This window comes from Capricornis sumatraensis, chromosome 14 (assembly GCF_032405125.1).
Source record: "Capricornis sumatraensis isolate serow.1 chromosome 14, serow.2, whole genome shotgun sequence".
Lineage (NCBI taxonomy): Eukaryota > Metazoa > Chordata > Mammalia > Artiodactyla > Bovidae > Capricornis > Capricornis sumatraensis.
The window spans coordinates 72,134,599-72,149,251 of NC_091082.1; the positions used below are offsets into that span (position 1 = coordinate 72,134,599).

Below are 14,653 nucleotides of genomic sequence, written 5' to 3' on the forward strand. Positions count from 1 at the left end.
TTGTGTGTGCCTTATCGCTTCCTTAGGGGTGATCAGCAGTTAACGAGAAATCCTGTTTTCTGTACTTCTCAGTGTGGCTAAGAGTTAATTCTAAGGCTCGTTGGCTTTCTTTTAACCTAAGAAAGTTTTTGAGTGTGATTTAGCTGTTTGTGTTTGGGCTCTGTGGTGCACATGGTAAAGATTCTTCTTTCAGTGCAGGAGACATGGGTTCAGTTGCTGGATTGGGAAGATCCCCTGGAGGAGGGCATGGCAACCCACTCCAGTATTCTTGCCTGGAGAACTCCATGGACAGAGGAGCCTGGTGGGCTACAGTCCATGGGCCTACAAAGAGTTGCACATGACTGAAAGACTAACACGTTTACTTTCACTTCAACTTTAAACATATATTTCACTTAAAAATAAGTTTTCTTCCCACCATACCATTTTAAAAAGTAAGTTAAATACTACTGAAAACACCCAACCTCAAATTTAGGGAGAAACCTACTTCAGCTAGTGATCCTCACTGAGAACCATGAAATGTCTATACAGACATCTAGATTTTTCTTGAAACAGCTGTCGCATTTGCTACTTTTAGGTTCTTTCTTGGTCATTCTTTCTTCCTCTGGTATCAGAAACGAGCTGACTGCTAAGGACCAGAGAAATGGGGTGAATTAGACCTCCAGAAACTTTTGCTAAGCCACTAATGGCACTTAGGTCACAGTTTGAAAAGGATTGAGTAATAATCTGAATTGCCCCTTCATTTTGAGTGAATTCTCCCAGTCGGGGACTTCTGGAGGATAAAGGTTGAATGGCTTCAGCCTTTAAATGGCTATCCCATAAACACTATGCTTTCAAGACCAATCTGACTTGGGTTTGCTGGCTTAGGTCACCAGAGAGGAGACTAATTCAGTGGGTCTTTGAACTTATTTCTTCTTCCCATGTTTGATTGCCATGCATTTTCAGACTGTCTTATCTAGTTCATTGATCGTTACCTGCATGTATATAATGAGAAAATTGAGGCTCAGAAACTTTCAGTAAGAAGCAGAGCTGGAATAAAAACCTATCTCTTTCTGACTTGGATGCTCTTTCCAAGCATACCAGATCACCTTGTATGTCATTTGAAAATGTTAATGTCATTTCTAAAGAAAGGGATGGTTTGGCTATCTAGCTCTTATCTTTTTCTCTATTATCTCAGTTGATTTTCCTTAGAAATTGCATTTCCTGAGGGATACTTCCTTCACACAGTTGTGAGCACCTCAGTTGAACATCCATGCTCCTTTTCACTCATCCACTGAAATGAGATTTATCAGGTGTTTTAATATCTACCATGTACTGTACAAGGAGCTATGCATATAATGGTAGACAAACCAGTCATGACTCCTGTCTTCTTCATGCTTAATGGCTGAGAGTAACTTAAATAAGCATACACATAAATGTGTATAGTTAAATTAAAATTGATACTGTCCTTGGGAGGTAAGAGCTAGGTTCTATGACAGAGACAGTAAGAGAGGATGGAATGGGAGAGGAGGGTGTTATCAAAACAAAACTTGATGTTGGGCAGTGATATTATGTCGTTGGATAGGTCATGGGCTCTCAGGGTCCCTATTGATAGGGACCGTGTATCTGGAGTATTTCTGTTTGATGTACTCAGCCAAACCCCCTGACCTGAATCTACTACTTCCCAAAGATAACTCTTCTTAGAGGGTAGGGGTATAGCAAGTGCAGTGGCTCGGGAGGACTTATGCAAATATATCACTACTATGGGGATAGTAATCTGAAATCCATACTTTGTGACTCATGGAGTAGTCACACCTTCCTATGTAAAAGCTGATGCACCAACAACCAGCAAGAATGGAGCTGCCCAACCAATGAAACCAGTTCCTCCACAGCAGAGAGAAAGCGATCAAATATAAGACTTGAAAACATTGCAATTATATCCGTAGATTTCATCAGAAGTGCACATAGGTTTCCCTTTCATTTATTTTCATGCTATATAGTACCATTTACATGTGGAATCTAAAATGAACCTTTATGCAAAACATAAACATACTCAAGGACATAGAAATCAGACTGTGGTTGTCAAGGGGGAGGAAGAGGGATCCACTGGGAGTTTGGGGTTGGTAGATGCAAACTATTACATTTAGAATGGATAGACAGCAAGGTCCCACTCTATAGCACAGGGAACGATATCCAGTCTCCTGGGCTTAACCATAAAGTAGAAAAGAATATTTTAAAAAATGTGTATATGTGTAAAACTGAGTCACTTTGCTATACAGTGGAGACTGGCACAACGTTGTAAATCAACTATACTTCAGTTAAAAAAAAATAGACTATTTTCAGAGAAGGTTTAGGTTCACAGCAGAATTAAGTGGAAAGTACAAAGATTTCCCGTATGTGTTTTGCACCCATGCATGCCCCTACTATCAACATTCTCCATCGGAATAGTACACTTACTACAATCACTGACATATTGTGTGTGCTTAGTTGTTCAGTCGTGTTCAGCTCTTTGCAACACCATGGACTATAGCCCGCCAGGCTCCTCTGTCTATGAGGATTCTCCAGGGAAGAATACTGGACTGGGCTGCCATGCCCTCCTCCAAGGGATCTTCCCAACCCAGGGATTGAACCCAGGTCTCCCACACTGCAGGTGGATTCTTTGCCATCTGAGCCACAAGGGAAGCCCCACTGACACATTATTATCACCCACAGTCCATAGTTTACATTAGAATTCACTCCTGGTGTTGTACATTTTATGGGTTTGGACAAATGTATAATGATACGTATCCATCATCATGGTATCATACAGAATAGTTTTGCTGCCTTAAAGAATCCTCTGTAGTCTGTCTGTTCATCGTCCCCTCCCCCAATCCCTGTCAGTCACTGATCTTTTTACTGCCTCTGTATGTATGTGTATGTACTCAGTTCAGTTCAGTTCAGTTGCTCAGTCATGTCCAACTCTTTGCGACCCCATGAATTGCAGCACGCCAGGCCTCCCTGTCCATCACCAGCTCCCAGAGTTCACTCAGACTCACGTCCATCGAGTCAGTGATGCCATCCAGCCATCTCATCCTCTGTCGTCCCCTTCTCCTCCTGCCCCCAATCTCTCTCAGCATCAGAGTCTTTTCCAATGAGTCAGCTCTTCGCATGAGGTGGCCAAAGTACTGGAGTTTCAGCTTTAGCATCTTTCCTTCCAAAGAACACCCAGGACTGATCTCCTTCAGAATGGACTGGTTGGATCTCCTTGCAGTCCAAGGGACTCACAAGAGTCTTCTCCAACACCACGGTTCAAAAGCATCAATTCTTTGGTAGTCAGCCTTCTTCACAGTCCAACTCTCACATCCATACATGACTACTGGAAAAACCATAGCCTTGACTAGACGGACCTGTTCTTTTCCTCTATTTCATGCAAAGATGGGCTCGATAAAGGACAGAAATGTATGTGCTCAGTCGTGGCCAACTCTTTGCGACCCCATGGATGGTCCCTGCGACCCCAGGCTCTTCTGTCCATAGAAATTTCCAGGCAAGAATACTGGAGCGAGTGGCCATTTCCTTCTCCAGGGGCTCTTCCTGACCCGGGGGTCAAACCTGCATCTCTTATATATCCTGCATTGGCAGGCACGGTCTTCACCGCTAGTGCCACCTAGAGTTTTTGCTTTTTTCAGAATGTTGTATTGTTGGAGTCATACAGTGTGTAGCCTTTTCAGATTTGCTTCTTTCACTTAGTAACACACAATTAAGGGTCCTTTATGTTTTTTCATAGCTTGATAGCTCATTTCTTTTTAGTGCTGAATAACATTCTGCTATCTGATTGGACCTATAGTTTAATTACCCACTCTGTGATGCTGGGAAAAATTGAAGGCAGGAAGAGAAGGGAGCAACAGAGAATGACATGACTGGATGACATTGTCAACCCAATGGACCTGAATTTGAGCAAACTCTGGGAGATAGTGAAGGACAGGGAAGCCTAGCTTGCTGCAGTCCATGCGGTCGCAAAGAGTTGGACATGACTGAGTGAGTGAACAATAGCAACGCTTATGAAGAACATCTTGGTTGCATCTGAGTTTTGGCAATTATGAGTAAAGGTGCTATAAACGTCCATGTGCAGGTTTTTGTGAAGACATAGGCTTTCAGCTCCTTCCCTCTTCCAGGGAGCAAGAATTTTGGATCATATGGGAAAAGTATATTTAGCTTTGTAAGAAACTGTTAAACTGTTTTCCAGAGTTTCTACACCATTTTGTATTCTCATGAGCAGTGAATGAGAATCCCTGTTGCTCCACATCCTTGAAAGCATTCGGTGTTGTCAGTGTTTTGGATTTTGGCCATTGTAATAGGTGTGTAATGGTATCTCATTGCAGTTTTAATTTGTAGTTCACTATTGGCAAATGATAGTGAACATTTTTTCATATTTGGACTTGTCATCTGTGTATCTTCTTTGGTAAGGTGTCTTTTCAGGTCTTTTGCCCATTTAAAAAATTCTGTTGTTTGTTTTCTTATTGTTGAATTTTAAGAGTTCTTTGTGTATTTTGAATAACAGTACTTTATCAGATGGGGCTTTTGCAAATATTTTCTTTTAAGTCTGTGGTTTGTCTTCTCATTCTCTTGATACCGTCTTTTGCAGAGCAGAGGTTTTTAATTTTAATGAAGTCTAGTTTATCAAATTTTTTTCATGATTTGTGACTTTGGTCTCATATCTGAAAGATCATTATCATACTCCAGGTCATCTAGGTTTTCTCATATTTTTTTTTCCTAGAAGCTTAATAGTTTTATGTTTTCCATTTAGGTCTGTGATCTATTTTGAGTTAATTTTTTGACATGTGCAAGGTGTTTGTCTAGATTCATTGTTTTCCACATCAGTGTCTAGTTGATCCATCACCCATCATTTTCTGAAAAGACTACGCTTGCTCCACTGTATTGCCTTAGCTTGTTTGTCAAAGACCAATTGACTGTATTTGTGCAGATCTATTTCTGAACTTGTTATTCAGTTGATCTATTTGTCTGTGTTTTCATTAATACCCCACTGTCTTGATTACTGTAGTATTATAGCAAGACTTGAAGTCAGATAGCAGCAGCCCTCTGACTTTGCTCTTCTCCAGTACTGAATTGGCTATTCTGTAGTTCTTTTGTATCTCCATATAAACTTTAGAATCAGTTTGTCAAAATCCACAAAATAACTTGCTGGGAGTTTGATTGTGATTGCACTGAACCCACAGATTGAGTTGGGAAGAACCGTCTTGACAATATTGAGCCTTCCTATGAACATGGAATCTCTCTCCCATTATGTAGTAGTTCTTTGATATCTTCCATCAGAGTTTCATAGTTTTCCTTATATAGACCATGTGTGGAGAAAGTAATGGCACCCCACTCCAGTAGTCTTGCCTGGAAAATTCCATGGACGGAGGAGCCTGGTAGGCTGCAGTCCATTGGGGTCGCAAAGAGTTGGACACGACTGAGGGCTTCACTTCCACTTTTCACTTTCATGCGTTGGAGAAGGCAGTGGCGACCCACTCCAGTGTTCTTGCCTGGAGAATCCCAGGGACGGGGGATTGATTGATTGATTTTATTTATGACTGTGCTGGACCTTTGTTGCTTGCTCGGGCTCTCTCTGGTTGTGGTGAGTAGGGGCTTCTCTTTGTTGCAGTGCGTGGGCTTCTCATTGAAGTGGCATCTCTTGTTGCGGAGTACAGGCTCTAGGCACACGGGCTGAGCCACAGCCTGGCACTGAGTTGTTAATAACGTATTAATTCGTTGTAAACCTAAGGAAACTCCTGACTTGTAAACAGATTCTGTGGTTGTCAGGGAGCTGCCTATTCCTTGCCCCCAGTCCTAACCTGTTTCTTTGGGCAAACTTCCAACCTTCCTTGTAGCTGTGGCGGCTGTAGCGTGCTAACAAGACAGATCTGCAGCTGATGGTTTAGAACTGTTACCAACCACAGGTGGAAGGAAGAGGCACTGAGGAGCCACCGGGCTCTCTGGGGGCAGCGAATAGGCCAGAGAAGAGAAATGGGTGGCCAGGCCTTGGAATGGAAAAACCCCCAGAAACCTGACAGCAAGGGCGCGACGGCCATCAGACTTGAGAAACAACTTGATGTGTGAACGAGAATCAAGTTCTAGCAAGAGACACCTTTTCATTTTCTTCCCCTGGCTGAGTAGGGATTATAAAGTTTTTGATTTTTTTTTTTCTTGGTCTCCCATTCAGACAATTGTGGGTCAGAGCTGGGGGTGAAGATATTATTGTCAAGGAGAATTTTTGCAGTGTTTCATAACTGTCAAGTGGATCAGAAATACTAAGTTCTTTGCGCTGTTAATGTTGCCTTAACTCTCAGGGCCTAACATGAAGATACGGTGGTGAATCGAAGGGCAAGGAAGGTGGAGGGCCCTTCACAGCAAAGGCCCGGAGGGGAGGACTGAGGCTCTTTCTGGGTCTTCTGGCTTTTTCTAATCACAGGGAAACTTTGCCTCAAGAACCAGACCTCGTGTGTGAATGCACGCTGCCTGGTTCCCTGTCCAGCGCCACTGGCCTCTTCTAAGAACAAGAAGTTTTTACCTTGTTGTTTCTGACCTTTGTCTTCTTGAATAACTGGCTCCATGATGGTAACAAGACCCTTCCAAGGTAGGCTTGGTGGCCGTGACCCAGTAGTCGGGCCACGCTTGAGTGGAGAGGTGCCCACCGTGGCGGATATTATTCAGGGTGATTAGAAACATTCCCCCCCGCCCCCGCCAGCAGCTGCTCTGTGAGGCACAGTCCACAGCCCTCACCGAGGCCTCACTTGGTGTTCCCGACATCTGCAGGCTATTTCTCCGTGTCATTATCCTGACTCAAGGTCAGCTTCTGAACATTTTCCTCATACCTGACCTGTGTTCTTGTGGGTCAGTTAAAGAAAAAAATGCCTCAGATGTTCCCAGGCTGGGCTTGATGAGAAAAGCAAAGGCCCCCAGAGGTCCCTGAATCAGTGGCTTCCTGTGCGGTCTCCCCTGCCCCGACTTCCTCCTCTCTGCTCTCTCATCATCCCCAGTAAGTGGCTTCTGCCCTCTCCTGCCCTCCCCTCCCACTCTTTTCTTCATGGTAGTCGAGGGCATGATTTAATTCACTTAGCCAGTGTTTAGTGAGTGTCCTCCAAGTCAGGGCAGGTACCAGTAAGTGAGATGAAAGGTGAAATCAAATCCCTGACTGTGGCCAGCTTGGCCCTCAGGGTCTGCCCCCGCCGCCTCCACGCTCGCCTCCTGCTCTGTCTCTGCTTCATCTCTTCTGCTCCTGTCTCACTGGCCTTCTGGACGTTTCTCAAGCACGTTGTCCTGCCAGTGCCCCAGGGCATTTGCATAGCCTCTCTGCTGCTCTTGGAAGGCTTCATTCCTGGAGGTCTCGGTGGCCTGCTCCCTGACTCTTGAAAGATTTCAGTTCATTGTCACGTTCGCGTGGGGCCCGCCCTGGACTCTAGGAAGCTGCCACCTCAGGCTCTCCAGTCCTGTCTGAGCACCTTTAGCTGATTTTTTTTTTCTCCATTGCACTTTTCACCATCTGACTATTTTATATTCATTAATCACTAGTGTATTGTTTATCTCCCCCCACCACTGTGAAAACAGGAGCTGGGATTAGTTCACTGCTGTATCCTCAATGCCCAGAATAATACCCAAACATAAACTTTAATAAATAATGAGGACTAAATGAGTGAAAGAAAAAGAATGATTAAATGAAAAACCCAAGAATTTATCACTCAGTGGAGGGACACATAAAAGAAATAAACAAAATAACTGTGGTTTGTGTGATAGGGTGGTGGCTCAGAGGCTGGGCTCTAGGGCCTGACTGTCAAGGTTCAAGTCCTTGCTTTACTGATTGGCTGTGTCTTCAAGGGCAAATGGCTTAAGCTCTCTGGGCCTTATTTTCTCATTCATTAAATTGGAAGAAGAAGAATTCTACCATATAGGATTATGTGCTTAGTCGCTCAGTCTTGTCCGACTCTTTGCGACCCCATGGACTCTAGCCTGCCAGGCTCCTCTGTCCATGGAGATTCTCCAAGCCGGAACACTGGAGTGGGTTGCCATGCCCTCCTCCAGGGGATCTTCCCAACCCAAGGCCTGAACCCATGTCTCCCGCATTGCAGGTGGATTCTTTACTGTCTGAGCCACCAGGGAAGCCCCATATAGGATAAGCATGAGATAATCCATCCATCCAAATGAAACAATGCATGTAATGTGCTTAGCACAGTGCCTGGCCTGTAGTGAGCTCTCAGTAATTATTAACTGCTGAAATCAAGGGATCACTTGCCATAATCAAGTGGAGCCTGAAATGTTCTTCAGGATTATCCCCATCCTGGTCTGATGTTGCTGAAACTCTTCTGTTAGGGAGTAGAGGTTAGAAAGCTGCCCCCCGTCCCCCCCACCAGAAGGGCTGTCCCGGGGTTAACTTTATCTTAAGATTTCTCTGAACCACAGGTGTCCCTGGTCCTCCTTTCAAACACATATTAAACATTTTTTTCTGCCCAGATAGGCTGCAAACAATAATCCATTCCCCTTGGAAATAACTGTTTCCTGTTTAAATATTAGCAACCAGTTAAGCATGAGTTTTTTTTCTTTTTCTAGTCATGTCTAGGTAACAGTAAATAATTTATATTTAGAAGACATTCACAATTCTTTCTTTTGCCTTGTGACTATAGAGAAAACCATGTCAGAAGTTATCCTGATAATTTGTATTTTAATTTAAGTTTTTTGAATTACCATTTAAAGATGGGCAGTTTCTCAATGGTAAGCCGTCTTAAGAGGTTGGAGCTTTGATCTTAAATCCTAGGGAGGTTTTGCAGAAATTGAAGGTGACATTGTTGACAGGTTTGTCTGTAGCTACTCATTAATTAAACACACACACACACACACACACACACACACACACACACACACACACTTTATTTACTCCCCTGGAGTAAACGAATTGAACTTGACTTAGGATTTTGATGGGAAGCTATGAGAGGGTCCAGGAAACATCAAAGAAATACTCTTAATCTCATAAAATTAACTCTTAACTCTCAAATGACTTAGCTTGAATGTTAAAAAGATCTTATTTCCAGTGCTGGTCTAGTTTCTTTTCTGTAAGATTTAATTCTCCTTAATGATAAGAAAAGTACAGGGGCAAATAATTATCCCCTCCCCAGTCCTTTAAATTCCAGTGGGTTGTAGGCTTTTAAATTTTATCTTGCTTCTAAAGAGCTCCTCTGTAAAACTATATATACATTATTTTGCATTTTATACTGTTTGTGCCTTCAAGATATCAGCTTTAAGATCTTATTTACTTCCTTTGCATTTTAATTTTAGATGTTTTTGTAATGATCCCAGCTATGCTAAAGCTTTTTTATCTTCTTAGATTGTTAGAAATGAAGGCACAGACAGGGAAGACATGGATATAAGTGAAAAGTCACATGATGCCTTCATAGAGACAAATTTGAACCTAGTTGGTTGTTAGGAAGTTCATTTTCATGTCTGCTTAGGGAACCTTGCTAGAAATAGTCATCAACATTCCTATTGGTGCTAGGCACTGTTGTAAGTTCTAAAGAGACGGAAGTCCTGCTCTCAAGGGGTTTATGTTCTAATGGACAGTTAACGTAATAACTGTATTAATTGCACAGTATGCTGGAAGGTATTAAAGGCTGTGGGAGAGAATAAAGCAGTGGTGTTAGTGTTTCTTGTTCATAGGATGGTCAGGGAAGGCCTCACTGGTAAAGTGACGTTGGAGTAAAGGCCTGCAGGGGCCCAGGGAGTGCGCCATTGGAGTGGGCCTGGGAAGCAGCTGACAGCACGTGCAGAGATTGTGAGGCAAGAGGATGCCTGATGTGGGGAGGAGCCAGTGAGGTCGAAGGGGACTGAGTGAGTGCAGGGAATGTGTTCAGAGATACCAAGTGGCAGGTCACTTAGGGCCTTGGGAGACAGGTGAGACGTGGGCCTTTTCTCAGGGTGGGGAAGAGTGAAAGCCAGGGGAGGGTTTTGAGCCGAGCAGTGGCATGAACAGCATCACTTGGCAGAGGCCAGGAGAGGAGTTAAGTGGTTGTTGCATTGATCTCAGCCAAAGATGGTGGCAGTGTGAGCCAGAGTGGAAGTGATGAGACATGCTAGGATTCAGGATATGTTATAAAGGCGGAACTGAAAGGATTTCCTGGAAGGTTGGGCAGAGAAGAGTTAGGGATGCTGCAGCCTTTGAGCCCGAGTACCTGGACCATGTGTCAACCCACGCGAGGCTTGTTATTGATGGTTCTCACTGGTCTCCGAGTTTTTACCAACCAATCGTGCTGGTCCCGATTATGAGCCTCTAGATTCTCTGCTGGCGGGGAGGAGTATCTGAGTGGCCTTCTGAGCAGATGGTTCACTAAAGAAAGAGGACTTCGCTCCCTCACCATTGTCACTTGCTTAGTCCATGACACCATCTGACTGCACCTGTGGCATCATCTGGGAACAGAACTGTGATGGGCGTTCATGTTATCCCAACCACCCTTTCAGTTCTGGGCCTGCAAACTGGAGAGAAAGAGCAGCTGAATATGAGACGCTTAAATAAAGACATGGGATAAGGAAGATCAGGGGATTTTTAATATAAACATCATCTCTGGAAAGAATATCAGGAGCTAGAGAATGTGTATCTTTCCCTTGTAAAGTCCTTTCTCCCCTTTTATTTCTATCTCTCGGAGCTTCTAGTTGGTGCAGTGTTTCCAGGATAACCAGAAAGAGAATTAACGAAGGAACACAGAATGTGACGAAAACAAAATCCCACATTTAGTCACTGAGGGCTGGCGGGCAAGAGTTGGTGGGTCACTCTGGTCAGAGGGGTGGCGTGGCACGGTGGCCCCCCCCCCCCATTTCACTGCACTCGTCTCATCTTTCCTACTTAAATAAACCAGAGTCTCTTGTGAGGGAACATGAGGACAGGGTTCACTATGATGGTGGCCAAAGAGAGAGAGCCAAGAAATCCTGCTCTGTTTATTTACTAGAAACCTTCCCCAGCCCTGCCTTGCTCACGGGGGGCCTGCATTAGTCTTAATGTGCCTGGTTCTTATCTCAGGGAAAGCAAGGGGTAGCCCTGGAAGCCTCTAAATAGCAGGTGCAGAATGAAGAGGAACAGGGAGTGCGGAGGCCAGTGGAAAATATCTTTGGGAGGCCAAGAAGTCCATAAGGCTGATGAGCTCGAGAAAGGAGCAGGTGGAAGGGAGGTGGGGGGAGGCTGAAGCCTAAGGGCGTACACTGGAACCTCCCGAGATAGGGCGACGGGGAGACCAGATGGACTGGCATTCGGTCAAACCAGATGGCGGGCTTTTATGTTTTAAAGGACTTGTAAATCCTCAGAACAAGGAACCATAAGGGTCCTGGGGCCCTTAATCCCATTAGTAGAAGACAAAAATGTGCTCTTTAAAAATGTAAACCCTGCCAGTTATAGAATTTCTGTTACCAAAACTTTGGGACAGATGGCCAGCTTGTGAAACTCCAAGGAATCTCTGAATGCTCCCCTGATGGGAAGAGAAACTGCAGAAATAGTCTAGGTGTTCTAAGTGAATAACATAGGCTACTCCTTAAGAATTTGAAGTGAATTTACTAAATGGATATTCTGAGCCAAATGAAACATGATATTTCCATATGAAATAGACTTGCATTACCTATGGAGTTGGAAGGACACCTAACAGTGTGACTAGGGACCGACTGATTATTGAGCAAGCTTTGAGTCTGTAATGAGAGAGATTTCAAAGTTTAAGCACTGGTTGCTTTGTGCCCGCTGTGTCCCCCTACCCCAGTGGCTGGGGAAGCCTAGATCAGCCTCAGTGTACACACTGCTTCTCTCGTGGTTGTTGAGACATGAGGATTCTGTTCTGCAGTCCTTGTCTCTATCTCAGCCTAACCTGAGGGTTCAGAGTCATTCCCATAATGCTTCTTCAAAAGAACTTATCCTCAAGGAGACCAGACTCATAAGCAGAGCATGGAGTGATCGTGCCCACATGTGGTACAGGCATGAAAGCTGAGCAAGCAAAGCCACATGTTCCTTCAGTGGATACACAGGGGCAGAGATGAGGGGTTGATGCTCCAGAACTCAGGAGGAATCTCTGATCTGTGCCTCATGTAATGACTGATTCTCCTGCTAAGAGGAAAAGCCCAAGTTCATCTAAAATATTCAAAGAAATGTTGAGTAGTAAGAGAAAGTTTTAAGTAGTGTGATTCATCATTAAATCACTTTTCTGTTGGAGTAAATATATGTGTGTGTATATATGCATGCAGTTACAAATTCTGCATATATATATATGGAAAATGTATATATACACATATATATTTGTATGTATATATACACATTAAATAAATATAAAAAATACAGTATCATTTTTGGATGCTATTTCACAAATGTTACTTTCCTTAAATACTCTTGAAAAGCGTCACTGTTATCTTGTAGTTGAGATTGAATAGAATTGCTTTCCAGCACCAGGAACTGTGTTTTTTGTTTACATATTTGTGTGTTTGTTTTTATCTAAAAAGGTATGGGAACCTGACAAGCCCAAACTGTGAAGAAGATGGAGGTCAAAGTTCATCAGAGTCCAAGACGGTGATCAGGAAGTGAGTGTGCCTCTCCTCTGCATTACAAGCTCTCTGCCAGGACTTATAATCTTAAAAGACTGTAATTTAGTAGAGTTTTAAAATTCCTTTGGAATGTTGTCATGGTTTTTTTCCATAATGCATAAAGTCATAGAATTATTTTTTGACCATTTAAAATGATATTCATTTATTCATCCAGTAAAAATGTATTGATCACCCACTGTTTGCCAGACCCTGTGCTAAGGGATGCAGCTATAACAAAATAAGTAAGTCCCAGCTCTTACGAAGGTTATGTTTTAGTAGAGAGAGAGACAGAGAATCCACACAAAAATGAATGAAGTAGGGCAAGAGGGCAAGATTCCAATGGAGGTTGAGTCACATAGGGTGGCAGAAAAGGGCTTTCTTGTCTGATCCAGACACATTGGAGCAGAAACCTGAATATGGTGGAGGCGGGGCCTTGTGAGTGTCCAGAAAGGGCAAGTATGGAAGAGGCCCTGTGGCCGGAACAGTGTTCAAGAAAAAGTAGAGAGGTGGACAAGGCTGCCGCTGCGAGAAGGAAGTAGCAAGTGCTGTGGCAGGAGATCCAGAGGGTCGCGGGGCCCCTCATCACATACGGACTCGAGGGCCTGGGGAAGCATGTTGAATTTTATTCTAAGGAATATAAGAAACACTTGTAAGGTTTTAGGAGAATAGTGCTGTGGCCTGCCTTATAGTTAAAAGACCTACTCTGGCTCTGTGTGGAAAATAGACCATGCCACTGGGGATGGGGCAAGAGTGGCAGCGAGGAGCCTGGGTAGGACCCTTTGATGGGTTCAGGCAAGGGGTGATGGCAGCGCAGGCTTGAGTAATAGCAGCGGTCGTCCTTGTCGTAGGAGTAACAACGGGTAGTAGTAACCGCCTCTGCAGAGCTCTCGAAGGTGTTGCTGACGGGATGTGCAGATGCGGTGGATACGGCATGTGAGACAGAGGAGGCACGGACCCCTCTGCGGGTTGTGTGTGAGGCCTGATAGACCTGAGCCTCGGCTTCATGAGATAAGAAAGTCTGGCGGGAAGAGCTGGCTTGGAGGGGAGCTTGTGTCAATAATTTCATCGTAGATGTGTTGATTTTGGGGTAATTGGGTGAGTCTAGTTTCCAAGGAGAAGTCTGGACTGGTAGGCATTTGGGCATATCCTTAGTTTATACATGGCGTTTAAAGCTATGGGGCCAGATATGACCTTGTGGAGATGAAGGGTAGATAGAGAGGGGAAAAGTCCAAAGACTGAGCCTTGGTTCCTTCCAGTTAGGAAAGTGGAGGGTCCAGCAGAAGAGACTGGAAAGGAACAGGTGTGGGCATGGAGAAGAAAGAAGCTGTGTTCCAGAAGATAAGTACAAAAGGGGTTTCAGAGGGAGAGTGACCAACTGTGTCTAATGCTGCCCAGACATCAAGTGAGAGGGGTCGGAAGTGACTCCTGCTTCTGCCCCACTTTGGTCTTTGGCACCCTTGACAAGCACCGTTTTGGTGAACGGAGATGTGGGTCAAGACAGGATAGAAGGGGAGGAAGTGGGGAGGGCAAGTCTACTAACTCCCGTTGGGAGTTTTGTTGTAAAGGGGAACAGAAAAATGGGGTGGAGGAAGAGGGCAAGGCATGGTCTTTTCGTTGTATGTTTGTTTACAAAGAGAGTTTTTGCTGATGAGAATGATCCGGCAGCCACTGAAGAAAAATCCATGATGCAGGGCTACCGGCTGCTGAAGGAATAAAGTTCTTGAGTTGTTATTGTTGTGCTTAGTCACTCAGTTGTGTCTGACTCTTTGTGACCCCAAGGACTCCAGCCCACCAGGCCCCTCTGTCCATGGGGAGTCTCCAGGCGAGAATACTGGAATGGGTTGCCATGCCCTCCTCCAGGGGATCCTCCCAACCCAGGGATCGAACCCAGGTCTCCCGCATTGCAGGCAAATTCTTTACCAGCTGAGCCACCAGGATTCTTGAGTAGGTGGCTATACGCCAGGGTGCTGAAATCACTCATGGTTTCATTTTAGGATCAAAAGACCAGGGAGGTAATCTGATGGAATTTTTAATTCTTCAGAGGGTTGGATGATGGACTCCTTTCCCTATGAGCCAGGGTTGGAAAGATGAGAAAACTGAGTATTCT

At 44.3% G+C, this 14,653-nt stretch overlaps 1 protein-coding gene across 5 annotated transcripts in view; it reads left to right on the plus strand.

Annotated features, from left to right (window-relative positions):
* RGL1 (ral guanine nucleotide dissociation stimulator like 1) overlaps positions 1 to 14,653 on the plus strand; it is a 171,035-nt gene that overhangs the window by 87,110 nt on the left and 69,272 nt on the right. For all 5 annotated transcript variants that reach the window (XM_068986492.1, XM_068986494.1, XM_068986493.1 and 2 more), the window contains one exon: positions 12,466 to 12,543. In XM_068986492.1, the coding sequence (XP_068842593.1) occupies positions 12,466 to 12,543 (78 nt within the window). The remainder of the gene's footprint in view (positions 1 to 12,465; positions 12,544 to 14,653) is intronic.